This window comes from Salmo salar, chromosome 07, assembly GCF_965601325.2.
Source record: "Salmo salar chromosome 07, fSalSal1, whole genome shotgun sequence".
Lineage (NCBI taxonomy): Eukaryota > Metazoa > Chordata > Actinopteri > Salmoniformes > Salmonidae > Salmo > Salmo salar.
This window is the reverse complement of record NC_138297.1, coordinates 14,711,431-14,739,132: the sequence shown is the minus strand read 5'-3', so window position 1 is coordinate 14,739,132 and position 27,702 is coordinate 14,711,431. Positions and strand designations below refer to the sequence as shown.

General features: G+C 44.0%; 1 protein-coding gene across 23 annotated transcripts in view; it reads left to right on the top strand.

Moving 5' to 3' along the window:
- ank2b (ankyrin 2b, neuronal) overlaps window positions 1-27,702 on the top strand; it is a 328,402-nt gene that overhangs the window by 280,003 nt on the left and 20,697 nt on the right. For 12 of the 23 annotated variants that reach the window (XR_014392867.1, XR_014392870.1, XR_014392869.1 and 9 more), the window contains 17 exons: window positions 216-319; window positions 3,390-3,614; window positions 4,349-4,447; window positions 5,040-5,194; window positions 5,497-5,708; window positions 6,552-6,756; window positions 10,388-10,713; window positions 11,454-11,579; window positions 11,708-11,830; window positions 15,416-15,448; window positions 15,831-15,852; window positions 18,237-23,021; window positions 23,794-23,871; window positions 24,120-24,251; window positions 24,864-25,010; window positions 25,163-25,397; window positions 25,703-25,772. Coding sequence is in view for 18 of the 23 variants with exons in the window: in XM_082977374.1 (XP_082833500.1) it covers window positions 216-319; window positions 3,390-3,614; window positions 4,349-4,447; window positions 5,040-5,194; window positions 5,497-5,708; window positions 6,552-6,756; window positions 10,388-10,713; window positions 11,454-11,579; window positions 11,708-11,830; window positions 15,416-15,448; window positions 15,831-15,852; window positions 18,237-23,021; window positions 23,794-23,871; window positions 24,120-24,251; window positions 24,864-25,010; window positions 25,163-25,397; window positions 25,703-25,772 (7,077 nt within the window). In the remaining 5 variants the exon portion in view is untranslated. The remainder of the gene's footprint in view (window positions 1-215; window positions 320-3,389; window positions 3,615-4,348; window positions 4,448-5,039; window positions 5,195-5,496; window positions 5,709-6,551; window positions 6,757-10,387; window positions 10,714-11,453; window positions 11,580-11,707; window positions 11,831-15,415; window positions 15,449-15,830; window positions 15,853-18,236; window positions 23,022-23,793; window positions 23,872-24,119; window positions 24,252-24,863; window positions 25,011-25,162; window positions 25,398-25,702; window positions 25,773-27,702) is intronic. The other 11 variants (XM_045721528.2, XM_045721527.2, XM_082977376.1 and 8 more) reach the window with 9 other exon arrangements.

Here is a 27,702-nt window from a genome sequence, read left to right as displayed (position 1 = left end):
CTGACCTGACCTAACACTGCAGTGTCTGACCTGACCTAACACTGCAGTGTCTGACCTGACCTAACACTGCAGTGTCTGACCTGACCTAACACTGCAGTGTCTGACCTGACCTAACACTGCAGTGTCTGACCTAACACTGCAATGCATTCTGTGTTTAAATGATGGTTGGCAGTGGTAGGTCAGTCCCTAACAAGCATGTCTTTGTTGCGTGCCAGGTGTCGTCTCTTGCCAGGGAAAATGAGAAGGACTCGTACCGTCTGAGCTGGGGCACAGAAAACCTGGACAATGTGGCACTGTCTTCCAGCCCCGTCCACTCTGGGTAGGTACCGCGGTGCGGTGGCACAGCAGGCACACAGAAGGGTTGGGTTTTGACTATCAAAATAGTGAAAAACCTTATTTTGGTGCAAAAGGTGCAACGGTTATCTGATCTAACCCATCATGAGTACAGGTCTCCTTTGAGCCCAATGTGTTCAGCCTCTCAAGCAGCACTAGAGCAGTGGTGGGTCTAGGTACCTCAAGCAGCACTAGAGCAGTGGTGGGTCTAGGTACCTCAAGCAGCACTAGAGCAGTGGTGGGTCCAGGTACCTCAAGCAGCACTAGAGCAGTGGTGGGTCCAGGTACCTCAAACAGCACTAGAGCAGTGGTGGGTCCAGGTACCTCAAGCAGCACTAGAGCAGTGGTGGGTCCAGGTACCTCAAGCAGCACTAGAGCAGTGGTGGGTCCAGGTACCTCAAGCAGCACTAGAGCAGTGGTGGGTCCAGGTACCTCAAGCAGCACTAGAGCAGTGGTGGGTCTAGGTACCTCAAGCAGCACTAGAGCAGTGGTGGGTCCAGGTACCTCAAGCAGCACTAGAGCAGTGGTGGGTCCAGGTACCTCAAGCAGCACTAGAGCAGTGGTGGGTCCAAGTACCTCAAGCAGCACTAGAGCAGTGGTGGGTCCAGGTACCTCAAGCAGCACTAGAGCAGTGGTGGGTCTAGGTACCTCAAGCAGCACTAGAGCAGTGGTGGGTCTAGGTACCTCAAGCAGCACTAGAGCAGTGGTGGGTCTAGGTACCTCAAGCAGCACTATAGCAGTGGTGGGTCCAGGGTGCCTCAAGCAGCACTATAGCAGTGGTGGGTCTAGGTACCTCAAGCAGCACTATAGCAGTGGTGGGTCCAGGGTGCCTCAAGCAGCACTATAGCAGTGGTGGGTCCAGGTACCTCAAGCAGCACTAGAGCAATGGTGGGTCCAGGTACCTCAAGCAGCACTAGAGCAGTGGTGGGTCCAAGTACCTCAAGCAGCACTAGAGCAGTGGTGGGTCCAGGTACCTCAAGCAGCACTAGAGCAGTGGTGGGTCTAGGTACCTCAAGCAGCACTAGAGCAGTGGTGGGTCTAGGTACCTCAAGCAGCACTAGAGCAGTGGTGGGTCTAGGTACCTCAAGCAGCACTATAGCAGTGGTGGGTCCAGGGTGCCTCAAGCAGCACTATAGCAGTGGTGGGTCTAGGTACCTCAAGCAGCACTATAGCAGTGGTGGGTCCAGGGTGCCTCAAGCAGCACTATAGCAGTGGTGGGTCCAGGTACCTCAAGCAGCACTAGAGCAGTGGTGGGTCCAGGTACCTCAAGCAGCACTATAGCAGTGGTGGGTCCAGGTACTTCAAGCAGCACTAGAGCAGTGGTGGGTCCAGGTACCTCAAGCAGCACTAGAGCAGTGGTGGGTCTAGGTACCTCAAGCAGCTCTAGAGCAATGGTGGGTCCAGGTACCTCAAGCAGCACTAGAGCAGTGGTGGGTCTAGGTACCTCAAGCAGCACTAGAGCAGTGGTGGGTCTAGGTACCTCAAGCAGCACTAGAGCAGTGGTGGGTCCAGGTACCTCAAACAGCACTAGAGCAGTGGTGGGTCCAGGGTGCCTCAAGCAGCACTAGAACAGTGGTGGGTCTAGGTACCTCAAGCAGCACTATAGCAGTGGTGGGTCCAGGGTGCCTCAAGCAGCACTAGAGCAGTGGTGGGTCTAGGTACCTCAAGCAGCACTAGAGCAGTGGTGGGTCCAGGTACCTCAAGTAGAGATGCTGTTGATTTTTGGAGAGTTTTGAGAAAAGATTCACAACCTTTTGTAATCCTACACTATGAAGAGCAGTAATGAACAATGTTAGGGCTTATTATAGACCTATTAGTGTAATACATTATGATATGAAGATACCCTGTTGACCTCAGGCTTGCTCTCTCTGCCACACATATTCGTAACAATAAGGAAAGATAATCCCTCTTAGTTATAATGACAGAAATCCTGAATCACTAATGTTGGGCCACTGAGTATGTCTCTAAGTACTGGTTTAGGACAAGCAATATGACAAACACTTATATCCCTTTCTATCTATCTATCTATCTATCTATCTATCTATCTATCTATCTATCTATCTATCTATCTATCTATCTATCTATCTATCTATCTATCTATCTATCTATCTATCTATCTATCTATCTATCTATCTATCTATCTATCTATCTATCTACAACACTACTAACAGATGTTGCCCATGTTCACCTATCCCCCCGTTTTAGCTTTCGATCACTTAGCCATTCATTTTTACACAGGCCCCTTTATAATGGACTTAGTCCACTTTTATCAGATGGAAGACATCTTTTGCACCTAGTGCTGCATCAAAAAGTCACACACATTTCCTCATCATCATTGGTCAGCCATTGTGTCCATCTTGGTTGAATCCTGCCGACTCATGGTGTCCATTTTGTTTGTTGTTTCACTGTGTTGGGTCAATTCACAGCTGCAAAGTCTTGTGTTTGTATGTTTGATCTCCATGTTTGACATTGTGTCGTATTGTCTACGTGTTGGAGTGTCATTTTAATGGTGTATTTGCTTTACATAACATAATGGTGTCACAGGTGAAGTGCGTTAGTAGCAGCGCTATTACATTAACTGTACTACAGTATGTATTGTTATCATCACACCCATTCCCCTCTCACTTGTGTCTTGTGTATTTGCATGTAGGTGTGGGCATGCAGTGAAACTGTAATTCTTATGTCTGTTTTAACATGGATTCATATTTGACCATAGTTATCAAGTCAAAAATCCTTATTTTTTCTGTAATGTACATAATGTATTGTACATTATCTGTGTAAAGGGTAATTTACAAAGCAGCGGTGGCTGGTGGGAGGCGCTATAGGAGGAGGGACTCATTGTAATGGCTGGAATGGACTAAATGGAACGGTATCAAACATATGGAAACCACGTTTGACTCCGTTCCATTCATTTCATTCCAGCCATTACAATGAGCCTGTCCTCCTATAGCTCCCCCCACCAGCCTCCTCTGGTACAAAGAGACAATGCCTAAATATAAAACATTCTATTTTTATTTTGTAAACATAATATCTGTCCCCGCCCATTCCCTTCACAGCTTCCTGGTTAGCTTCATGGTTGACGCCAGGGGCGGAGCCATGCGGGGTTGCCGCCACAACGGCCTGCGCATCATCATCCCACCGCGGAAGTGCAGCGCTCCCACGCGGGTGACCTGCCGGCTGGTGAAGAGGCACCGTCTGGCCACCATGCCTCCCATGGTGGAGGGAGAGGGCCTGGCCAGCAGGCTGATCGAGGTGGGGCCTGTTGGAGCCCAGTTCCTCGGGTAAGATACCGGAGATGGAGAGATTGAGGGAGAGGGTTAGTGTGAGAGAGGTAGGAGTATACAGAATCCTAGGAGAAAGAGGAAGAAAGAGTGAGAGAGTGAGAGAGAGAAACGCGAGGGAGAATGAAAAAAGAGAAGTGATGTCAGAGATCTATGTTGTGACAGAGCAGAGTGGGTGCAAGGATAGAAACAGAAGAGAGAGTGTGTTCGTCAAAGGACATTGTAAGCCTACTGTATGAATGAAAACCTGAGAATTTTGCGGCCCCTCTTCCATTTCTCAGATTCATTTCACCCTGCCTATGCCTTAATAAAGCTACCTCTGCTCTTTGCTTCCTCCCAGCGCCAGGGGCCTTGCTTGTTTTCTTTTTAACAGCCGGGCCGCACTCTAACTCTAAATCAACCCTTCATGTGAAAACTAACTGTTTCTATAAGACACGTGGAAACAAAAAATTCCACATGGAAAGAAAAAACGTTAAAAAAAAAAAAATATTGCTCCATGATTGATTTGATATGTAGATTGGTAAACCACTAGGAGAGGCTGTCTACCAATAATATAATAACTTCCACTTTGAAAGTCCCTGTATATTTAAAGACCAATGTTTTATACCGTTACATCCTATTGATGGCCTCCACTCCACTCAGCCAAAACCCAACAGTATACACTAGTCACCCGTTATTCTGACTACTCCCGCTCTCTTTCTCCTACTGCTGCTAACGGACGGTTGGTCTCACAGTAAACTACACCTTCCCACTGCCCCGCCCCCTCTTAACGAGGGCGAGAGCCTCGTTAGCCGCATCCTGCAGCTCGGGCCACCCGGGACAAAATTCCTCGGGTAGGGGAGAAAAAAACCCGCATATGAAACAATCCACGGATGCTACTGGTTCCATTTGATATCACCCTCCTTTTATATTACGACCCACCTCTGTGATGTGTTGTGTTTGTGTCTGTGTCTGTGACCTCACCTGGATGATATGTGTGCTAGTGTCGTGCTAGTGGCGTGATCCACTTGTGCTCTCTGTCGTAACATCTCAGACACTACCCACTTACCTTTTGTCTCCTTAACTTGTGGTTGGCCTTCTATGTTTAGTGCCGTCTGTCTGTCTGTTCAACCTCATCTTTTTATTGGTTAATTTGGTACATGGTGGATGTTCCTCCGTTTAGCATGACTGTCCCATAGGTATTGTAGTTGACACACTGTACTGTGCTCATCTGGTGGGTTGTTAGATAAGTGGTTTCCCGAACACACACTTTTTACACACACACACACACACACACACACACACACACACACACACACACACACACACACACACACACACACACACACACACATCGTGCTCCCGCCTCCCCCACACACACAACCCCCCACTCCCACACATAACCCCCCACTCCCACACTCACCATGCTTCAATCCCTGGTCGCAGGCCTGTGCTGGTGGAGATCCCTCACTTCGCTGCCCTGAGGGGGAAGGAGAGGGAGCTGGTGATTTTACGCAGTGAGACAGGAGAGAGCTGGAAGGAGCACCACTGTGAACACACTGGGGAGGAACTTAACCAGATCCTCAATGGCATGGACGAGGGTGAGTGTGATGTTATCAGCGTGAGACAACACTTAGTGATCATCATAATTAAAGGCCATTGGCCCCTGCTCAAAGACATTGGAAACACAATCCATCCTGCCTACCTTTCTTGGAGTATTCACTCATCTAAAATGTCTCCATAGGTGAAAGTGAAGATTTCCATATATAGCTTACACCAACCCAGTCTTTTGAGCAGTGATTACTCCAAGGAGGGAGTGCATTGTATTGTTAAAGTATTTCAACAGGACCATAATCTGTATCAATGTATTATTAACCACCATCCCTTCTGTCCTCCTCTCCAGAACTGGACCCTCCAGAGGAGCTGGAGAAGAAACGTATCTGCCGCATCATCACCAGGGACTTCCCCCAGTACTTTGCTGTGGTGTCCCGGGTCAAGCAGGACAGTAGCCTGATCGGTCCAGAGGGGGGCATCCTGAGCAGCACGGTGATGCCTCAGGTCCAAGCTGTCTTCCCAGAAGGAGCCCTCACCAAGAGGATCAGAGTGGGACTACAGGTAATAACAAACCCGTGGTGGAAAAATATACTCAAATGTCATACTGGAGTAAAAGTAAATAGATCTTAACATAAAATGACTGAAGTAAAAGTGAAAGTTACCCCGTAAAATACTACTTGAGTAAAACTAAAAGTATCTGGTTTTAAATGTACTTAAGTACAGTGGTAGAAAATGTGCTAAACCGGCATACTTGAGTAAAAGTACAAAGTAAAAGTAATTGCTATACATCAAATTCCTTATATTAAGCAAACCAGACGGCACAATTTTCTTATTATTTTTAATTATGGACAGACAGGGGCACACTCCAATACTCAGACATCATTTATATCCACAGTATTTGTGTTTCGTGAGTCCACCAGATCAGAGGCAGTAGGGGTGACAAAGTGTTATATTGATACTGTAGGTATTTTTAGGTGTCAGGGAAAATGTATGGAGTAAAACGTACATTATTTTCTTCAGGAATATAGAGGAGTAAAAGTAAAAGTTGTCAAAAATATAAATAGCAAAGTACAATACCCCAAAAAACTACTTAAGTAGTACTTTAAAGTGTTTTTACTTAAGTACTTCACACCACTGTAACACACAACCTGACTTGCTTCTGACTGGTTTGGTTACAAGAACTGGGTCCAAATATGATTTATTTTTATATTTGTATTACTTCAAACATTTGATTGAGCCTGCTTGGATTGCCAGAAGGGTGGAGTATGCAGTTTTGGGACTATTTCATTTGTTGCACCAGACAAGCTCAGTCAAGCACTTCCTTGTTTTGGAGCCCAAAGAAGATCCTACTGTCGGTTCCACTAATGTTAAACTACTACTAACATGGTAATCTGTCACCACCAGGCTCAGCCAATGAATGTGGACATGGTGAGGAAGCTCCTGGGAAACAAGGCGACATTCAGCCCCATTGTGACCCTGGAGCCCCGGAGAAGGAAATTCCATAAACCCATAACCATGACCATCCCTATCCCCAAGAGTAACACTGACCCTGTGGTCAATGGCTTCGGCGGGGAACAGCCCACCCTGCGCCTGCTTTGTAGTATCACAGGTTAGTGTGACAGGCATCATAATGAGTAGACGAAGGTGCAGCGTGGAATATGTTCATCTTTTGTTTTAATGAAAGAAGAATGAACACTTAGAAATTAAACCAAAAAATGACAGCAGACAGTTCCGTCAGGTACTTTACAACTAAACGGAAAATAACTACCCACAAAACACAAAGAAAAAACAGGCTGCCTAAGTATGGCTTCCAATCAGAGACAACGATAGACACCTGCCTCTGATTGGAAACCATACCCGGCCAAAACATAGAAAACAAAACATAGAATGCCCACCCACCTATCACACCCTGGCCTAGCTAAACAGAGAAAACACAGCTTTCCTAGGTCAGAGTGTGACAGTTAGAGAGAGGGCAGATTAACCACACACGTGTATATACAGTACCAGTCAAAAGTTTGGACACACCTACTCATTCAAGGGTTTTTCTATATTTTTTATATTTTCTACATTGTAGAACAATAGTGAAGACATCAAAACTATGAAATAACATACAGTTGAAGTCGGAAGTTTACATACACCTTAGCCAAATACATTTGAACTAAGTTTTTCACAATTCCTGATATTTAATCCTAGTAAAAATTCAGTTTTAGGTCAGTTAGGATCACCACTTTATTATCAGAATATAAAATGTCAGAATAATAGTAGAGAGAATGATTTATTTCAGCTTTTATTTCTTTCATCACATTCCCAGAGGGTCAGAAGTTTACATACACTCAATTAGTATTTGGTAGCATTGCCTTTAAATTGTTTAACTTGGGTCAAAGGTTTCGGGTAGCCTTCCACAAGCTTCCCACAATACGTTGGGTGAATTTTGGCCCATTCCTCCTGACAGAGCTGATGTTACTGAGTCAGGTTTGTAGGCCTCCTTGCTCGCACACACTTTTTCAGTTCTACCCACACATTTTCTATAGGATTGAGATCAGGGCTTTGTGATGGCCACTTCAATACCTTGACTTTGTTGTCTTTAAGCCATTTTGTCACAACTTTGGAAGTATGCTTGGGGTCATTGTCCATTTGGAAGACCCATTTGCGACCAAGCTTTAACTTCCTGACTGATGTCTTGAGATGTTGCTTCAATATATCCACATAATTTTCCTACTTTATGATGCCATCTATTTTGTGAAGTGCACCAACCCACCAGCAGCAAAGCACCCCCCACAACATGATGCTGCCACCCCCGTGCTTCATGGTTGGGATGGTGTTCTTCGGCTTGCAAGCCTCCCCCTTTTCCTCCAAACATAACGATGGTCATTATGACCAAACAGTTCTATTTTTGTTTAATCAGACCAGAGGACATTTCTCAAAAAAATACAATCTTTGTCCCCATGTGCAGTTCCAAACCGTAGTCTGGCTTTTTTTATGGCGGTTTTGGAGCAGTGGCTTCTTCCTTGCTGAGCGGCCTTTCAGGTTATGTCGATATAGGACTCGCTTTACTGTGGATATAGATACTTTTGTACCTGTTTCCTCCAGCATCTTCATAAGGTCCTTTGCTGTTGTTCTGGGATTGATTTGCACTTTTCGCACCAAAGTACGTTCATCTCTAGGAGACAGAACGCATCTCCTTCCTGAGCGGTATGGTTCCATGGTGTTTATACTGCGTACTATTGTTTGTACAGATGAACGTGGTGCCTTCAGGCATTTGGAAATGACTCCCAAGGATGAACCAGACTTGTGGAGGTCTACAGTTTTTTTGGCTGATTTCTTTTGATTTTGCCATGATGTCAAGCAAAGAGGCACTGAGTTTGAAGGTAGGCCTTGAATTACATCCACAGGTACACCTCCAATTGACTCAAATGATGTCAATTAGCCTATCAGAAGCTTCTAAAGCCATCACATCATTTTCTGGCATTTTCCAAACTGTTTAAAGGCACAGTCAACTTAGTGTATGTAAACTTCTGACCCACTGGAATTGTGATACAGTGAATTATAAGTGAAATAATCTGTCTATAAACAATTGTTGTAAAAATTACTTGTGTCATGCACAAAGTAGATGTCCTAACCGACTTGCCAAAACTATAGTTTGTTAACAAGGAATTTGTGGAGTGGTTGAAAAACGAGTTTTAATGACTCCAACCTAAGTGTATGTAAACTTCCGACTTCAACTGTATATGGAATCATGTAGTAACCAAAAAAGTGTGAAACAAATTAAAATTATATTTTATATTTGAGACTTCAAAGTGACCACCCTTTGTCTTGATCACAGCTTTGCACACTCTTGGCATTCTCTCAACCAGCTTTACATGGAATGTTTTTCCAACAGTCTTGAAGGAGTTCCCACATATCCTGAGCACTTGTTGGCGGTTTTTATTTCGCTCTGTGGTCCAACTCATCCCAAACCGTCTCAATTGGGTTGAAGTCGAGTGATTATAAAGGCCAGGTCATCTGATGCAGCACTCCATCACTCTCCTTCTTGGTCAAATACCCCCTTACACAGCATTGTCCTGTTGAAAAACAAATGACAGTCCCACCTAGCGCAAACCACATGAGATGGCTTTTTGCTGCAGAATGCTGTGGTTGCCATGCTGATTATATGTGCCTTGAATTCTAAATAAATCACAGACAGTGTCACGAGCAAAGCACCCCCACACCATCACACCTCATCCTCCAGGCTTCACGGTGGGAACCACATATGTGGAGATCATCCGTTCACATCTTCTGTGTCTCACAAAGACATGGTGGTTGGAACCAAAAATCTCAAATTTGGACCAAAGGACAGATATCCACTCGTCTAATGTCCATTGCTTGTGTTATTTGGTCCAAGCAAGTCTTTTCTTATTATTGATGTCCTTTTGTAGTGGTTTCTTTGGAGCAATTTGACCATGAAAGCCTGATTCACGCAGTGTCCTCTGAACAGTTTATGCTGAGATGTGTCTGTTACTTGAACTCTGTGAAGCATGTATTTGGGCTGCAATCTGAGGTGCAGTTAATTCTATTGAACTTATCCTCTGCAGCAGAGGTAACTCTGGGTCTTCCTTTCCTGTGACGGTCCTCATGAGAGACAGTTTCACCATAACGCTTGATGGTTTTTGCGACTGCACTTGAAGAAACTTTCAAATTTCTTGCACTTTTCCGGATTGACTGACCTTTATGTATTAAAGTAATGATGGACTGCCGTTTCTCTTTGCTTATTTGAGGCGTTCATGCCATAATATGGACTTGGTCTTTTACCAAATAGAGCTATCTTCTGAATACCACCCCTACCTTGTCACAACACAACTGATTGTCAAAAATGCATTAAGAAGGAAACAAATTCCACATATTAACTTTTTAACAAGGCACACTTGTTAATTGAAACACATTCCAGGTGACTACCTCATGAATGTAAATGTAAAATGAAGCTGGTTGAGAGAATGCCAAGTGTGCAAAGCTGTCATCAAGGGAAAGGGTGGCTACTTTGAAGAATCTCAAATATAAAATATATTTTGATTTGTTTACATTTTTTTGGTTACTACATGATTCCACATGTGTTATTTCATAGTGTTGATGTCTTCACTACTATTCTACAATGTACACTCACACACATACACACACACACAAACACGCACAGACTGTTGGCACACACAAACTAAAATGTCTGTAGCTAACCTTTTAACATTCCTCAATTGTATTCTTCTTCAAAGGTGGAACGACGCCAGCCCAGTGGGAGGACATTACAGGAACCACACCCCTAACATTCATCAACGACTGTGTCTCCTTCACGACCAACGTGTCGGCCAGGTTCTGGCTGATAGACTGTCGGCAGGCACAGGAGTCGGTCAGTTTCTCTACTTCAGTCTACAGGGAGACCATCTGCGTTCCCTACATGGCCAAGTTTGTTATCTTCGCAAAGTCCCATGACCCCATAGAGGCGCGGCTCCGCTGCTTCTGCATGACGGATGACAAGATGGACAAAACCTTGGAACAGCAGGAGAACTTCACTGAGGTGGCCAGAAGCAGAGACGTAGAGGTAGGTGTTATAAAAAAGGTGTTATAGTAGAGTTGTTACAATGGGTTGTTACAGTAGAGGTGTTACAATAGAGATGTTATAGTAGAGGTGTTATAGTAGAGGTGTTATAGTAGAGGTGTTATAGTAGAGGTGTTATAGTAGAGGTGTTACAATAGAGGTGTTACAGTAGAGGTGTTACAGTAGAGGTGTTACAGTAGAGGTGTTACAATAGAGGTATTACAGTAGAGGTGTTACAGTAGAGTTGTTACAATAGAGTTTTTACTATAGAGTTTTTACTATAGAGGTGCTACAGTAGAGGTGTTACAATAGAGATGTTATAGTAGAGGTGTTATAGTAGAGGTGTTACAGAGGGTGACGAGGTGTTACAATAGAGGTGTTACAATAGAGTTGTTACAATAGGGGTATTACAGTAGAGTTGTTACAGTAGAGGTGTTATAGTAGAGGTGTTAGAATAGAGGTGTTAGAATAGAGGTGGTACAGTAGAGGTGTTACAATAGAGGTGTTACAATAGAGGTATTACAATATAAGTGTTACAATAGAGGTGTTACAGTAGAGGTGTTATAGTAGAGGTGTTATAGTAGAGGTGTTACAATAGTGTAATAGTATAGTTTTTTTTTTAGTAGTGAACTATCAGTAAAGTGTGAACTCTTCGTAAGTCTTGCTGTTGATGACTAACAGGCAATGATTTGGTATTTTTCTATCCTCAGCTAGGATTAATGTCTGATGATTCCTTTCCTCAGGTCCTAGAGGGTAAACCCATTTATGCAGACTGCTTTGGCAACCTGGTCCCTCTCACCAAGAGTGGCCAGCACCATCTCTTCAGCTTCTTTGCTTTCAAAGAGAACAGGCTGGCACTCTTCATCAAGGTTAACGTTACTTTACCATCTTTCAACACTCATCCATATAATTTACTTCATTACAAACTAGTAATATATCCTATACTGTATGTTGATTGGTTGACTGACTGACGATAATGATGTCGATGATTCCACAGATCCGAGACAACACTCAGGATCCGTGTGGCCGTCTGTCCTTTATGAAAGAACCCAGGTCTTATAGAAGTCTGGCCCACAACGCTATATGCAACCTGAACATCACACTACCATCCTACTCAAAGGTGAGAACACCTTAACACTACCTCCACCTGAACACACAGCTTAGGATACACCTAGGACCTGGAGTTGTTCCTGACCATGTGACATGTACAGGAACAACTCTGAGTGCTGTATAGCACACCGACAGTTACCATTACATGTCTGAGTGTTCAGAATTCCTTACTTAATGTTAAAGGAAAGATTCACCCATTTTGAATGTTATAATGTTTTTGTGCATCTATCTTTGAGCGATGTTCTATCGATTCTCGGGGTCATTTCATGTTTTCATGTGTATCTGTAGCTATTGCCGTTCAAGCAGGCAGAATTTCGACCAGTATGACGTAGCATTGTAATTTAACAGAGTCCCGGTCCACCACATTTCTCCTATTTGTCTGCCTCTTCAGTCCAGGGTGCATTGCATTTTACCGTTGCATGACCGTTGCGAATGTCAGACTCCACTCTGTGAGGCACATGGATCTGCAGGTTGAACATGGTGAGATTGTAGACTCCTAAATTGATAGTACAGTTTGTTTAGGTGATTTTACAGCTAACTAGCTACTTTACATGCTGATATTGACTTTGGTATTATTGTTTGTAGCTACGTCTGCAAGCTAGCCAGCCTGACCATAGTAAACACGTTGCATTGTGGGATTTGTAGTCAACTTGAGCTGCAACAGATTTCCACAACGATTTTTACATGTCGCTACCAACATTATTATAACGACAAAATGAAACATTTGTTCACAAAAAGTATTGTTCCCACATATTAATGTTATTTAACAATGTAAATTATAGGAATTAGTGGTTTTGGTTTGATTTTTCCTTTAAGTTAAAAAGATTTATTGACTTCAAGAATTACTGAGTATTCCAGTACCTAACTAGTATCTTCCACAGGTACATTCTACAGGTGTGTTGTTTGCATATTATCATGCAAAATATGTATACGTGACATGCAATGACATTTCTCATAGCATGTTATCTTCCTTTAAATTGGTGTTATATTGGGGTCATAACCTGTGACCAAATCTGTTATTTTGTCTGTCTGTATGATTAAAATCATTACTACACCTTTTAACACTAGCACCGCTGGGTCTGGAGGGACCCCCTTCGAGCTAACATTCTAACAGTGTAATTAATATAATGAATATATACCTATAGCAAAAATAATGATTTGGTTGCTTTTATGAAGGCCTTGGTTAACATTAGAATACGACTTGTATTTTATTTTAAATAACACAAATTTCATTGTCATTAGTTTCTGTTTCTGTATGTTAAAACACAAAAACACAAAAAACACAAAAATGTTAGTGTTCACTTTTATTCATGGAGTGCCTTTGTTACAACTATGAAACAGAAAGCATATGGGATGGAACACGGTAGCAGCTTATTTTTATACCGACAAAATAAACTAAAATACCCCAACCACCAAGAAGCACGGTCAAATGATGAAAACTTCAGTAGCCTAAACATCATTGTAAGAGCCAAGTAGCCTTGATAAACAGTGAAACTCAGCACAAAGCAATAATAACATTATAATGAATCTACTGTATGTCGATATGACAGCAGTCAAAAATAGTTTGTCAGCTTCTGATTGTGTGCATCTTCACACAATGGCATCAATTGGATTTCATTTAGCTGTTATCCCTTGTCCTAACAGTTGATACAATTTTTTGTAACTTTCACTTGCTTGACACACTTTGACATACCTTTGTTTGGTTGTAGTGTGTAATAGTATCCGGCTTTCTCCTGATTGTGTCCTGTTGTTTTGTCATTCTTCAGCACCTTTGTGGAATACAACTGCTGTGCAGGTGCCTTATTTTGCGCAAAGGGACGGGACTCCGGACTAACTTTGTTCATGGTGCCGGACAGACTTGTTTTCTTTGCAAGTGTAACGGATTGGCAGTCGTGGTGAAGGAATGAGGCACAGGAAGCAGCGAGCACAGGGTAGTGGCGTATTTAATGTACACTCACTCATTAAACAAAATACTCCCACACACACAGGGGAGAAAATACACACGGCGTAAAATAGCGCCGACACGAACATGAACCGTCACTTTAGAAATAATCCCGCAAAACACGGAAGCGGACCAGCTAACATAAATAGCCCCGCTAATTAACCAAACTAAACACAGGTGCACAAAACCAAAAGGAAGGGAAAACCAAAAAAGGGAATCAGTGGCAGCTAATAGGCCGGTGACGACGACCGCCGAGCGCCACCCAAGCAGGAGGGGGCGCCACCGTCGGTGGGAATCGTGACAGCAAGCAACTTGTTCGCCAATGACAAGTGAAGTGAAGTGAATAAATTGTCCATGGTGACATTGCTCCCCTTGCCAACATAATGTTCCACAAGCCTCATCAACACATTCTCAGACACTCGTACCTGCTGCCTCGTGGATATTTTCCAAGAGATTGAAAGCCGTTCAGCATGTACAATTACGCACGCTCTCACTGTGCAGCCTACTCCAAGTAGGTCAGAGTAGACTGATAAGACTGCTTTCATTTGGTGAACTGATATAAGGGACATACCATTTTAGGCCTATAATTAGAATGGATAAATGTAACTCACCACCTGGATTCGGTCTTATGTAACAACATTTGAAGTTGTGTTTTTTACATTGGATAAAAGTAGAGACTCAGAGCTACAAAATGGTATATCATACACTACATTTGAGGAACAACGGGAAAGTACTTCTGCTTTGAAAGTTGATAAACTTGTAAACTCACTTTTAAGAAAATGGCCTTTGAATATTTTGGTATCGATTGAAGAGCTCTTCTTTGTCTACCCCCATTCAGCATCGACCCCACCCTCTTAAGTTTTAGCCCCACCCATCACGTTTCGCTCTCGGAGCATTCAGAGCGCACACCTGACGCTCTGGCCGATGACTTGTTTACCTATGGATAACATGAAAACAGCCTTACCAGCTCTGCTGGCAACAATTTCATTATGCTTTTTTGCAGACGTTTACTGACACCGGCCATATTCAACGGGTGTTGTACACATGTCACGTAACGTTAGCTAACGAGCCAGCTTTGAGGCAATTGTCGGGGGGGGATTATCAGCTGGGCATTGCACTTTCAACTGTTGGAAGAAGAGGGGAAAACCATTCCATTTAATGACATGCCCTCCTAAAACTGGTTATAACTCCAGTTTTGTTTGTGATATTAAGATTCTAACAACGACAGTGTGTTATATGGAGTTATTTAGGAAAGTCAAGGACGGAGGGGGGCATGAGCAGTCAAAATTACTGCTTTAGCGGTTTTAGTGTTAACTGTGATTTATATGTAAGTACTCGTAGCTGTCCTATAGTGTAGAATGAATCCCTTCTCCTTTAATAATGATATTTTATGTTTACTCTGAACCACCCTGCCCAAAATCAACATTGATTGGCCACCTACCTTCAAAGCTGTCACTATGATAACTTTGCTTTGCCCATTCTCTTTTTTCTCCCCCTCCTCTTTCTCTATTTGTCTATCTGTCTAACTATCTAACTATCTATCTATCTATCATCTATCTATCTATCTATCTATCTATCTATCTATCTATCTATCTATCTATCTATCTATCTATCTTTCTTTCTTTCTTTCTTTCTGCTTCTTGCACCCCAAAGGAATCTGATTCAGACCAAGAGGCTGAGGAAGAGGTAACATTGTGCCTCTCTCCCCATTTCTCCCCCGCTAACTAGTGTTCATTTTTTATGTTCTTTACATGCTCTTTTCAGGCTAGAAGCTTGTCACTAGACGTCCACTTCTTTGTCTGCCATTTAGCTGTTATATTAGGTATTAGAAAGGGCCATATATTTATATATATATTTAGTATATGGCTCTCCGTGTTCCATGTTATTACTGATCAATTATTGTGCTTTGTACTAGAGTATCCATCTTTAGATATTAGTAGCAGTTCTATGTCCAATTATACTACTTTTTTCCTTCGTGTAGCAAATGTGCACAAAATCTTGCCTAGATTTTTCTTACACAATGATTTCAATTATATTCATAGTGCAATTTCTGTATTCCTCTATACAGATCAGCAGGACGCTCGAGAAATGTAAGTAATATACCATTTTTTGATAACACCTTTAACATAGTTTTTTTCTCAACTATACTAAAACTTTTATAGACATGCCATTTAACTTTTAACTGTTTTAATATGGCTGCATTACTCAAACATTATGACTAGGAAATTGCTTTGATAAGTGCATTATAACCTTGGCATAGATTTAGACATTGCTAATGATGTTATGCTAGTTGACCATTGTAGAGAACAGTACAGAATGGTAACCAGAGCTAATGCATAAACGTTGAGCTTCATATGACCCTTGTTAGCAAAGCTGTAGCACATGCAATACTTTTTCAAAGTCCTTTAAGTTCTACATGTTTTGTCTTTGTCACAAAAACAAAACAACACAAACTTCCACTCCACCGCACCTCAGCCAAGGTTATGCCAACAACTTCATCGGGCATGAACTTCATCCATTTCTCATGTCACACATCGCTGCACCAGTGTCTTCATGCTGACTCCCTCCTTTCTGACATTTTGAATTTGGGACACATGGAGAGAGTTCAAACAAACTGTAATTCACAACTTGGTGATGTTTATGTGACAACAGAATAGTACCCCTATAGTAATTCTAGTACCCTAATGGCAAAGCAAACTGTAGTCTAGCTTTCCCAGCCCTCCAGATCCCATCCTTCATACCCTACCCATATATGGATAATATTTTCCCTTTGCATCTAATTGATTAATTGATTGACTGATCATTAATCATGGTCATGTGCCTCAGCATAGCTGGATATCTACATATTTATGCAATATACATAATATAGAAAATATTTCTGTGTGCACTTACCTTCAAAACATACATGTACAGTACATACAGGTCTTACATAAACTGATAGACAATGTAATGTACACAATGTTATTTGTTCAATTCAACTTCATTACATTGATCAGTGTATGCATGATGCATTTGGCAATTTGCATACACATGTCATACATAATATGGAATTGATGCTATAGCTTCACCTTTTGTAGTCATAGTCTATGAGAAAACAGTAGACTACAACTCACCACACTATTGAATGTGAATACCTAAATTAACCACTCTTTGATAAATATAAAATGTAGATTTGCTAGTGTTTGCTAGTTTCACTTTAAATCACTTTAAATTTGCTCCACTCACTTTTCACCAGAGGCTGCATGTCAACTTTCCCCTTTGCTTTGCATGGAAATAACTTGGCTTACATGAGTGTGTATGTGTGTGTTCCTGTGTCTGGGTGTTTGTCAAGTGTGAGAGTTATATTGACCCTTTGGTTTGCTTTAACATTGATCTTTGAATTCCTTTTCACTCTCTATTTGAATTTGTTTTAATACACTGTTGCTACTCTTATTATGATTTTCAATTTTCTCTTCAGTTATGTTTCAGAAAGTTAGTACAAGTTAGTTTAAGTTAGTTTAAGTTAGTATAAGGAATGGATACAGTCCTCTAAAAGGACCACATGCCCTTCCCTTCAATCAATGATGCTTTCCTGTTTTAGAACATACATTTCCTTAAAGGCCCAGTGCAGTCAAAAATGTGATTTCCCTGTTTTATATATATATATTTCCCTGTTTTATATATATATTTCCACACTGTGAGGTTGGAATAATACTGTGGAATTATAGAAATGATGATCATGCCCTTTTAGTGTAAAAGCTGTTTGAAAAGACTGCCTGAAAGTTCCACCTGTTTTGGTGGGATGGAGTTTTGGCCTGCGTAGTGACATCACCAGGCGGTAAATGAGTTAACAGACCAATAAATAAAAAAAATCCAAACCTCTCTGCCAATACAGCTAGTTTTCCGTTTTCCCTTCCTCACTCAGACCACTCGCAGACAGTCCTAGCAACATTCCAGCTATCACTGGCTTTCTTCTCTGAGGAAAAAATTGCGTTTTTAAAATTGTTTTTTTTAAACATGTTTTTCTCTTTCTCTCTGTAGACAATCTTGAGATGTCTGTCTACCTATATGTTGTTATCCCTTTGTTTGTTTCCCTGTTTCCTTATCTTTTGTTGATTTGTGGGTGTCTGTTGTTGCTCATCGCTTGTTTGATCAAGTATTTATTTTAGATATGTTCGCGCTTTTGTGTTGTGAGCGTGAATGTGCAGAATATGTGTATAAGCAAGTTATTTCCTTCTCATTTCCTTCCCATCTTTATGATTTAGTTGGCTTTTAGCTTTGCTGCAGTATTTGCCACCAAAGAACCCCAGTGGATCAAAAGCCCCTCCCTTTGATACATTCTGTAGATGTCACTGTGACCCTGCATAACCCTTTGAATCCTGAAAGTTTGTACTATTCCTGTTCCTGTCCTGACCACATTCTCCAATATCTGTCTCTTTTTCATTTCAATTTCAATTTTTTTTGCACCTTAATTGTCCTCTTGCCAAAATGGAAGATGACGAAGACACTACGTCGACAACAGTCCAGAAAAGAGATCCGGACCTTCTCTCCGATGTGTCTGAGCTGAAACAAGACCTGATCAAAATGACCGCCATCCTAACCACGGATTCCACTGACAAATCCAGTTCTCTGGAAGGGAGCGGTCTGGACAAAGGGGCTGAGGAGGTTCAGGGCGAGCCGTTTGAAATCATGGAGAAGGTCAAAGAGGATTTGGAGAAAGTGGGCAAGATACTCAGGAGTGGAACATTGGAGGGTGAGGTAGCAGAGGGGGCAGCAATAGCAGCCAGAATGAATGAAGAGTGGATCCTCCTCTCAGACTGTGAGATAGAGGAGGCCAAAAAGATGTCTGCCTTAGAACCCCAGGAACCTATTCTACATGAAGTCAGAGTCAACAGAGGGATTCCCAGACCTAAAGCCATCAAAGACGTGTCTGGCATGATCACACACCTGACTGGTGAACTCAAAGAATATCTCCTGGATGTACCTGAGGGCTCCAGTGCAGCAGCTCAGGAGGATGTGGTCCAAGAGAAATTCACAGAGGTCGTGCTGCGCAAAGGTGTGAAAAGAACCACAACGACAATAACAGCAACAGCTACAATCAAAACTCCTGCTGTTGAACTCAAAAAGCCAGTCAGGAAGAAAGGAAAAGACCAGGAACAGGCGGAGAAATCTACCTATGGGGATGCTCTCCTAAGTGCACCCACAGATCCAAAACCAGTGTCACCTGTGTCCCCAGTAGTTGAGGAGACCCCCATTGGGTCCATAAAAGACAAAGTCAAAGCCCTTCAGCAGAAAGTGGAGGCAGAGCAGAAGGGTCAAAAGCCAACTAGCACCAAACCGTCAAAGGTTGCTGTGGAGAGCAAAATCCCTCAAAGGACCGAAGAAACCACCCTTAAATTGAAACAGAGCCCCGCAAAACAGGACACCACTAAACAGGGTCCCCCTAAGTCCCCCAAAACTGAGTCTGAGAAGCTGCAGGAGACTATGTCAGTAAGGGAGCTCATGCGATCCTTCCAAAAGGGGCAGGACCCCTCAAAGAGAAAGTCTGGACTTTTCGAGCTCAAAACCCACACCTCTACAGAGCATGAAACAACAGAATCAGAATTACAGCCCAAACAGTCAAAATCCACTATCAAAGCCACCACAATCCGTTACAAACGGGAAATATCACTGGACGCCATTCCTGGCGAGCACCACAGAGAGAAAGATGAGCAAATTAGCCCACACAGAAAGCACTCCAAAGACTTTGGTGCTGAAATTAAAGCAGAGCTTGAGGACAATCCGGAGTACCAACAGTTTAAGCAGACCTCTGTAGAGGGTAGTCCTGTTGCCCAGTCGGACCTAACTGAAACCGTAGAGTTTCTGAATATTTCCCTCTATGATAGCTCTGATAGTTTGAAACATGAGGGCGTGGCAGACTCTCCCAGTGCCAGCCTGGGTGATGGTAGTCCTCCTCACCTTAGCTCAGAGGATAGCCTCAAACACGAGGGCTTAGCCACCCCTGGAACAAGCCCTGACAGTCTCTCCCTCTCTCCCAAAAACGCTGACCAGTCCACTAAAAACTCAACAACTGCTACTATAGCTGTCAAAGGTGACAATAAAACCAAGGACAAGTCTGGAGACTCCGGTGTGGGGACCATTGATGACCAGCCATCAACGGAAATGACCCTCCCTGTCTTTCCCAGTGAGGCTGCAGACGACCGCACCACGAGTGAGTCCATATCTTTTCAGACGGGCGAGTCTAAGCCATCTAAACCAAGAAAGCTTACAAAGAGAGTTTCAGAGACTTTAGAGAGCTTCCTTAGTGATGAGGAGAGCCCTGATGACAAGCTAGCATCAGCTTTAGCTACGACCCTTGCTTCTAGTGCCTCTACCCAGCGTCAAGGAAGCTTAGAATTGCCTTTAAAAGACCCAGATACCCTCAGTCCCTTAGCCGACGAATCTTTGACCATAAGCCACAGAGACTCTCTAGACGAGGATAGTCCCCTCATGGAAGACGACTCCTCCCATAGGACCCCAGACTCCATCGAGCCCAGCCCAACAAAGGAATCCCCCTGTTGTGACTCCTTAGAAAGCAGCCCCGTAGAGCAGAAAACGTTCCCTCCCATTCTAGATCAGCCCAGTGGGTCCTCTAGACACCCAGAACCCTCCAAAGCCTCAGACTTCCCCCCAGACGCGTTGCGTAGTAGGCTACTCAGGGACCAGGAGGCTAGTGCCAATGATGATGACAGTATCGAGCAGACTTCGTCCCAGATGGAAAGTTCTGGTAAGAGTCCCCTCTCCCCCGACACCCCTAGTTCTGAAGAGGTAAGTTATGAGGTAAACCCCAAAACCCCTGACCACATGTACCTATCTGTGGTGTCCATACCCGAATACTCAGAGGAAGAGGATGATGAGGCAGAAGCACAGAGGAAATTCATCCCAGAGGATGAGATGTTAAAAATGTCAGCCAAAAAAAAAACATTTGAGGAAGTGGACCAGGACACCAGAGCCAAAAAGAACTCTAGAAAATATATCATTGCCTTAGCAGGTGACGAAGCAGGGGATGATAGCTTCAAAACAGTTGAACTAGAGTCCGCAAATGAGAGTGGGCTCAATAGGGCCAAGGAGGCCTCAGAGTTAGCTCTTTCTGTTGAATCCCTTATTAAAGTACAACCTCCCTCTCCTTTTCCAGCAGGTGTGCATGAAGGAATCCACCACACAGAAGCCAAGAGCACAGCTACAATGGTAGCAGTGGAGGGACCTCAATCTGTCTCAGAGCAGCATGTCCCACAATCAGTTCAGTCACGCAAAGACATGGATGACACGGAAGACAGTTTAGCTAAAACGGTTACCGTGTCTTCCAGCTCTGAGGGGGCTGCAAACATAACCGATGAGCAGAAGGAGGAAAGCTTGAGGAAATCAAGGGAAAGCCAGGAGGATGATGGGGGAGGGAAAGAAGCAGATGCAGGCAGTCTGCAGACAGCTGCTGTAAAAGCTCCCTGTCAAATAGAGAGTAATATAACTGACGAAGTGAAAGGAGATCACAGGAGGCACTCAGGAGCCCCTGAGGTAGAAACGTCCTCCACTACTGTCATTGGACAAGTGAGGGAAACATTCAAACCCGAGATCTGTATCTACGATGACACAGAGGAAGACGATGAGGAAGAGGAACCTCCCAGAACCGAGTCAAAGGGCGTAACCGCCAGAGCGGAGGCAGACCCTTGGAGTGCCATGCGCGAAGACGATGATGCTTTTGCGGCCCGCGTCAAAGAGGAAGAGCAGAAGATCTTGGGTCTGATTGTAGACCGGCAGTCCCAGGGGGCAACCCCGGACACCACCCCAGGAAGGAGCCCCACGGAGGAAAGCACGCCAACCAGCGAGCCCAATCCATTCCTCTTCCAAGAGGGGAAGCTCTTTGAGATGACTCGGAGCGGAGCTATTGACATGACCAAACGGAGCTATGAGGACGAGGGCTTTGCCTTCTTCCAGATAGGCGAGCAGCCCCTAGAGGAGGTGCTAGCTGAACAGGTCATAGATGAGCCAGGAGATAGAGGAGTCCAAACAGAAATCGGACTCAACCTGACTCTGCAAATAAAAGTGGAGGAAGACGAGGAACAGGCGAAAGGTGCTTCAGATTCCACACACCGTGCCTCGACAGAGGACGATCAGAAAGGTAGTGAAGCTGCAGCAGCCTCCCCCTCAAAATCAGATGCTTCTAAGTCTAGAATCCCTAGAATGGGTCTTTCTGCCTCAGCTAAGACCACTAAGAAAGACAAAGACCCAGTATCGCCAGTGTCTCCTGAAACTGTAGAGGTGAAACCAGACATAATTGTAGAGGAGACCCCCCTAGAGGTAGAAAGTAGTTCCCTCAATCCAATGATAACAGATGTTGAGACAGCAGTAACCACTGTCACTCGATCAGTGTACCCAGAACAGGACCAAGAGTCCTCTGACTCCTCTCCAGAGGAGCAACATTCGGTCATAGAACTCCCCCAAACAACAGAAAAGACCAAAACCCCAACTTCTACTGAAAAGGTTCCAAAGATCCCAACTAAAACCCCAGCCAAGGCTGGCCCCCAAAGTCAGGTTAAAACTGCTTCCTCCTTTACATCCCCTGCATCCCCCTCTTCAGCTAGTCCTAAAAAAGAGACTCTCGCTTTAGAGTCCAAATCGAGAATACCTGTCAAGGGCAAGGCTAGCCCTGTCAAGCCTGAGCCATCAGTTAAACGTACTGAGTCAACCCAGGACGCAAAGCTCAAGGTCCCAGTAAAAAAGGACTTGAGGAGAAAGTCTGAGACAGATACAGGTCCCTCTGCTGTACCCAAAACCAAGACGCCGTCTTCCAAAGCCAAGAGTTTCTGTGAGGCAGACAAGTCATCATCTAAAAAGGACCTGGGTCGTCCCATGAGCGATGACTACTCCACCAAGCCAAAGTCGGGCTTTGGTTTCCAATCTAGGCTGCCAGTTAGAGGCAAGCTTGGTCAGACATCTCACACTTCCACCCCCGCCAAAGACAAAAGCGAGCCACGCAAGAAGTCTATAGAGTTTGTCGATAAGATTAGCGACGAAGTTGCAAAGCTAGTTGAGAGATTTCCTCAGGACGAGAAAAACAAAGAGCAGGAGGCTGCTGTCTCGGATGATGAGAGCAGCGGCATAGATCCCTCTGTCATAGAGAGGGAGACTTTTCCCGAAATACAGTTCCCTGCTTCCGGAGATGTCTATCCCATTAGACCCCTGTGGGATGACCCTGTTCACACACAGATGCAACGGATTCCCGACGATACAGTCAGAAGTCAAGGTACCCCCCCCCCCCTTAAGGGGCTCGTTCTCTCTCTCTCTATTGTGCGTTGCTAGCGTGCTAGCCGTAAACGGTGCCGCTTCTCTGTGTCTTGTAGCTAAGGTGATGTGTAACTAAAGACTCTGTGGTTGCTTCTGTGGTGTTTGAGCTGTGTCTTGTGTTTGTGTCTCTTTTCTTTTTTCTCTTTTTTATCTCGAGATCGACTTAGGCAGGGAATCAATTCAATCATTTAAATAATTGAAGGAATGAAGGATCAGTTTTATTTTGATGTCACTGACATAATTTGTCATAGTCAGATTTAGTATCAAATATATTTTATTGACCAAATTAGGCTGTAAAGCTGAATTATATAAAATGAGAGAAGAAACCACAATAATTTTTCCTGAGCTGTTACAATATTGTTGCTGTTGAACTTCTGCAATTCATTTCAATGCAGTATATTTCCATTTGTTTAAAGAAAGATTTTTTAGAGTCCTGAAAATTGCATGGGGATCACTTTTATGGTATTGCTACACTATGAACCAACATCATAGTGTAATAAGAAGGTATTCACCAAATACATGTCCATTTCAGTTACTGTTAATTATCCACACATACCTCCAAATAGTTAACATTATCGCACCACAGAGCACAATAAAGCCAGTGAAGACTTTTTACTCATGTGCTCAGTTCAAGATAGCGTTTTCTTCCTAACGTGAATGTGACTTTGCCTGTCCATCCTTGCGTGGCCTATCCTCTCACGGCTCTCCTGCTGTTGTGGTGGCATTTACAGTAGATTCCCAGGATGAAGCCGAGAGGAAAGAGGAACGGTTGGAAATAATAGCCGACCACCTGGGCTTCAGTTGGACGGGTGAGTGGAACACCATGCATATCGGTACTCAGTGTCAGAGACGATAATCACTTCCCAGTGATTTTGAAGTATGTTCAAATTAACATTGCATATTTAACACTGAAAAGTGTCCTATAAGTGTCTGTGGTTGCTATTCTCAAAAAATATATATTTTATCTTATCTGTCAGATGTTTCCAGTATTGGATTTCCATCAATCCTTTTTAAAATCACATCATAATATCTGTCTATTTTCGGGTGTGTTTTCCAGAGCTGGCTCGAGAACTGGAGTTCAGTGAGGAGAAGGTCAATCTAATAAGGCTTGAGAACCCCAATTCACTACAGGACCAAAGCCACGCCCTGCTGAAGCTCTGGACTGACAGGGAGGGTAAAAATGTCACAGGTACGTTGATCTATCCGCTCTTTATTGTATTCAGAATATTCAGTGACATTTAGAATATTCGTCATAGGGGCCTCCCAAGTAGTGCAGTGGTCTAAGGCACCGCATCGCAGTACTAGCTGTGCCACTAGAGATCCTGGTTCGAGTCCAGGCTCTGTCGCAGCCGGCCGCGACCGGGAGACCCATGGGGCGGCGCACAATTGGCCTAGCGTTGTTCGGGTTAGGGGAGGGTTTGGCCGGCAGGCACGTTCTTGCCCCATCGCACATTAGCAACTCGTGGCGGGCCGGGCGCAATGCACGCTGACACGGTCGCCAGGTGTACGGTGTTTCCTCCGACACATTGGTGCAACTGGCTTCCGGGTTAAGCGGGCATTGTGTCAAGAAGCATTGCGGCTTGGCTGGGTTGTGTTTCGGAGGACGCACGGCTCTCGACCTTCACCTCTCCTGAGTCCGTACGGGAGTTGCAGCGATGGGACAAGACTGTAACTACCAATTGGGGAGAAAAATGGGTAAAAAATAAAATAGTATTTGTCATATTTATTATCGATCATTTTCATATTTTTCACAATGACTTTATTTACCGTTTTGTTATTTTGTCATTATTTCTTTCCACAGAAGCATCACTGATCAAAAGACTAACCAAAATCAACAGAATGGACATTGTCCACCTCATCGAAACCAAGATGGTCAAGTCCACCCAGGAGGACACATCACACACCTATGCAGAGATTGAGAGGACCATTGCACTGGATCACAGTGAAGGTACAGTACAGTGTATTAACAAGTGGAATGGAAATGTTCTATGTTGACTGTCATGAGACAGTAAACCTTATGTCATCTTGTGAACCACCATTTTTTAACTATGTCAGAGAGATCACAGGTTAATAACGATGTTCATATTTATGCCTGTCCAGGTTTCTCTGCCCTCCATGAGGACGTAGACAGTCCCCGGCCAGGCAGGCGTACAGACAGCACCCCCAGTGGGCCAGGGTCCAGGCAGGGGCCCCTCGTGGTGTCAGAGGAGGACCTCTCCTCCAGCATGTCGTCACATCACGAGACTTCAGGGCGGGTGGAGACAGACGAATCAGTAACAGGCCTCCTGAGACACGTCCAGAAGGAGAAGCTGCAGAAAGAGATGGATTCGACATAGTAAGTCAGTGGGACAGTATAACAGGGAAGTACTGAGCGAAAGAGAAATTGGTATGGTTAAGAGGTCTTATATTGTTTTGGAGGGTTTGCTGGTACATACATGTTGTATGGCTGTAGAAAAGTTAATTGAGATCTTGATTTGCATTGTTAAAATCTCTCTCTCTGTGATGGAGAGAGAGAGAGTCCAACAGAAAGAGGGACAGACAGAAAGAGGGCCCAACAGAAAGAGGGACTGACAGAAAGAGGGACTTGGGAGACTTCAAAGGGGATTAGATGTTTTACCTTGTTATTGTTTTGTTCCTCAGTTCTGTGGGCGGTACATCAGATACTGGACCGGAGAAGGCTGAGTCACTACATATGGGCACTTTCAAACAAGTAAGTCCCTTCTTCACCTTGTACCGCACCTCCCCCTACCAGCTCACCTCTCACGTCCTAGATCCTGTCTACAAAGGGCCCACACCTCCCCCCTCGCCCTCTCTATCTGTCAAGCATTCTGAGGAGGGGGCACAGGGAGGTGCAGAGTGGGGTGAGGGGTCAACTCAGCCCCCCCAGGCTGAAAGCGACATGTCACCAACGAGTCACCAAAAGGCGCCCACAAGAAGTCGTAAGCGTGTCTGTGAGAGCCGTCCGTTGTCCATGACCGACTTCGAGGACAGTCTGACTGAATGTGACCAGGCCGAGCCAGACTTCAGTGAGCTGTCTGTGGAGCTAAAGCAAACCTCAGAGGACTACACTTACCTCTCCACCACCTCTGTCACTATGACAACTGAACGGGTCACAGAGAACATCAGTATTACAGCTAAGCCTATAAATGTACCACAGTCTACTCAGCTGCCTCAGTCTTCTGAGGTGGTACGACCCAAAGAGACACATAAGATATTCTCAAAGGATCATATTGACGAAGTGTCACACCGACTTTACAAAGTCCTGTTTGGGTATGTAGAGAAGTCAACTAGTAAAGGATCCAGGAAAACACCAATGGAATTAGATGAAGTAGCGGGTACTTACAGAGCCAGCCCAGTTTATGCAGAGGATTCCCCTACCTCCATGCCTTTGATTGATGTAGACCAGGCTGAGCTTTACATCAAACCTGTAGATATCAGTCCCGTGACCCCAGAGTCTATCACCTTTGAGGTGGGTAAGGAATCCCAGACAATAGCTCAAACATCATCTGAAGTGTCAAGAACCACTCTCATTTCGGAGTCGGTCAAAGTAAAATCCATTGTCAGCACTGCATTAATCCAGATGTCACATGAATCAACTGCTGAGCCCCCAGGAGAGGTGTTAGATCCTCCAGTGGCTGACTCCAGATCAGCCAAATCTGTTATTCCGGAGGTAGAGTACAGTTTTGCGATAACCTTACCTATCACTCAACATAAGCCTTCAAGTCAGGAGGAAGCCTTTGTTACAGTCTTATCAGAGTCATTCATGCCTTTGGTGCCAGAATCTAGAGCATCCGAAACTGAAAAAAAGTTTTCATCCCCTGACTCAGGGTCTGAGTATGCTACTAAATTTGTAGTTTCAATGCATGATCGATCGTCTTCGCCAGAGTCAGTGACTTCAGATGATAGGTCTGGGTTCCAATCACCTGACTCACCTATACTCGAGTATCGCCCGTCAACACCTGATTCATCCATACTGTTGACTGAGAGTAGAGCCTCATCCCCTGAATCATTGTCATCCGTTACTGAACTTAGTCTTCTTTTGCCTGACTTGTCCATACCTCCTTTACCATCCCCTGAGATTAAATGGGAAACTGCAAAATTACCTGCTTGTGCCCCTGGACAAATGTTCAGGCAATTGACACCTATGGTTCCAAACAAGGGAGAGTTTACCATAGCAATATCTCCAGGTAGTGAAAGTAGTTATTGTCGATCCATTTCACCTAAATCTGTAATTTACGAAACTGAAGACAGAGCATCGTCTCCTGAATCAGTAATTCTGGAAACAGTAAGGTGGCATTTTTCATCAGATAGACCACTATCCCCTGAAGAGGATTTACAGAAGAGGGTATCATCACCTGAATCTACCGAGTCAGTCAATGAACATAGACCCCTATCCCCTGATTTTCCTGTACCTGAGTTTAGACAGGTGATACCTGAATCGGTTACCTCCACTTCGGGATACAGATCATTCTCACCTGAATCAGAGACTTCAGTGACTTCAGAAACTGAATGTATACCATTGGAGGATTTTGCCTTTTGGCAGAGACCAGACTCACCTGAGTCTACAAGATCAGTAGATGAACATAGATTTCTGTCTCCAAATTCACCAATTCCACAATTTTGGCAATCTGAACCCATTG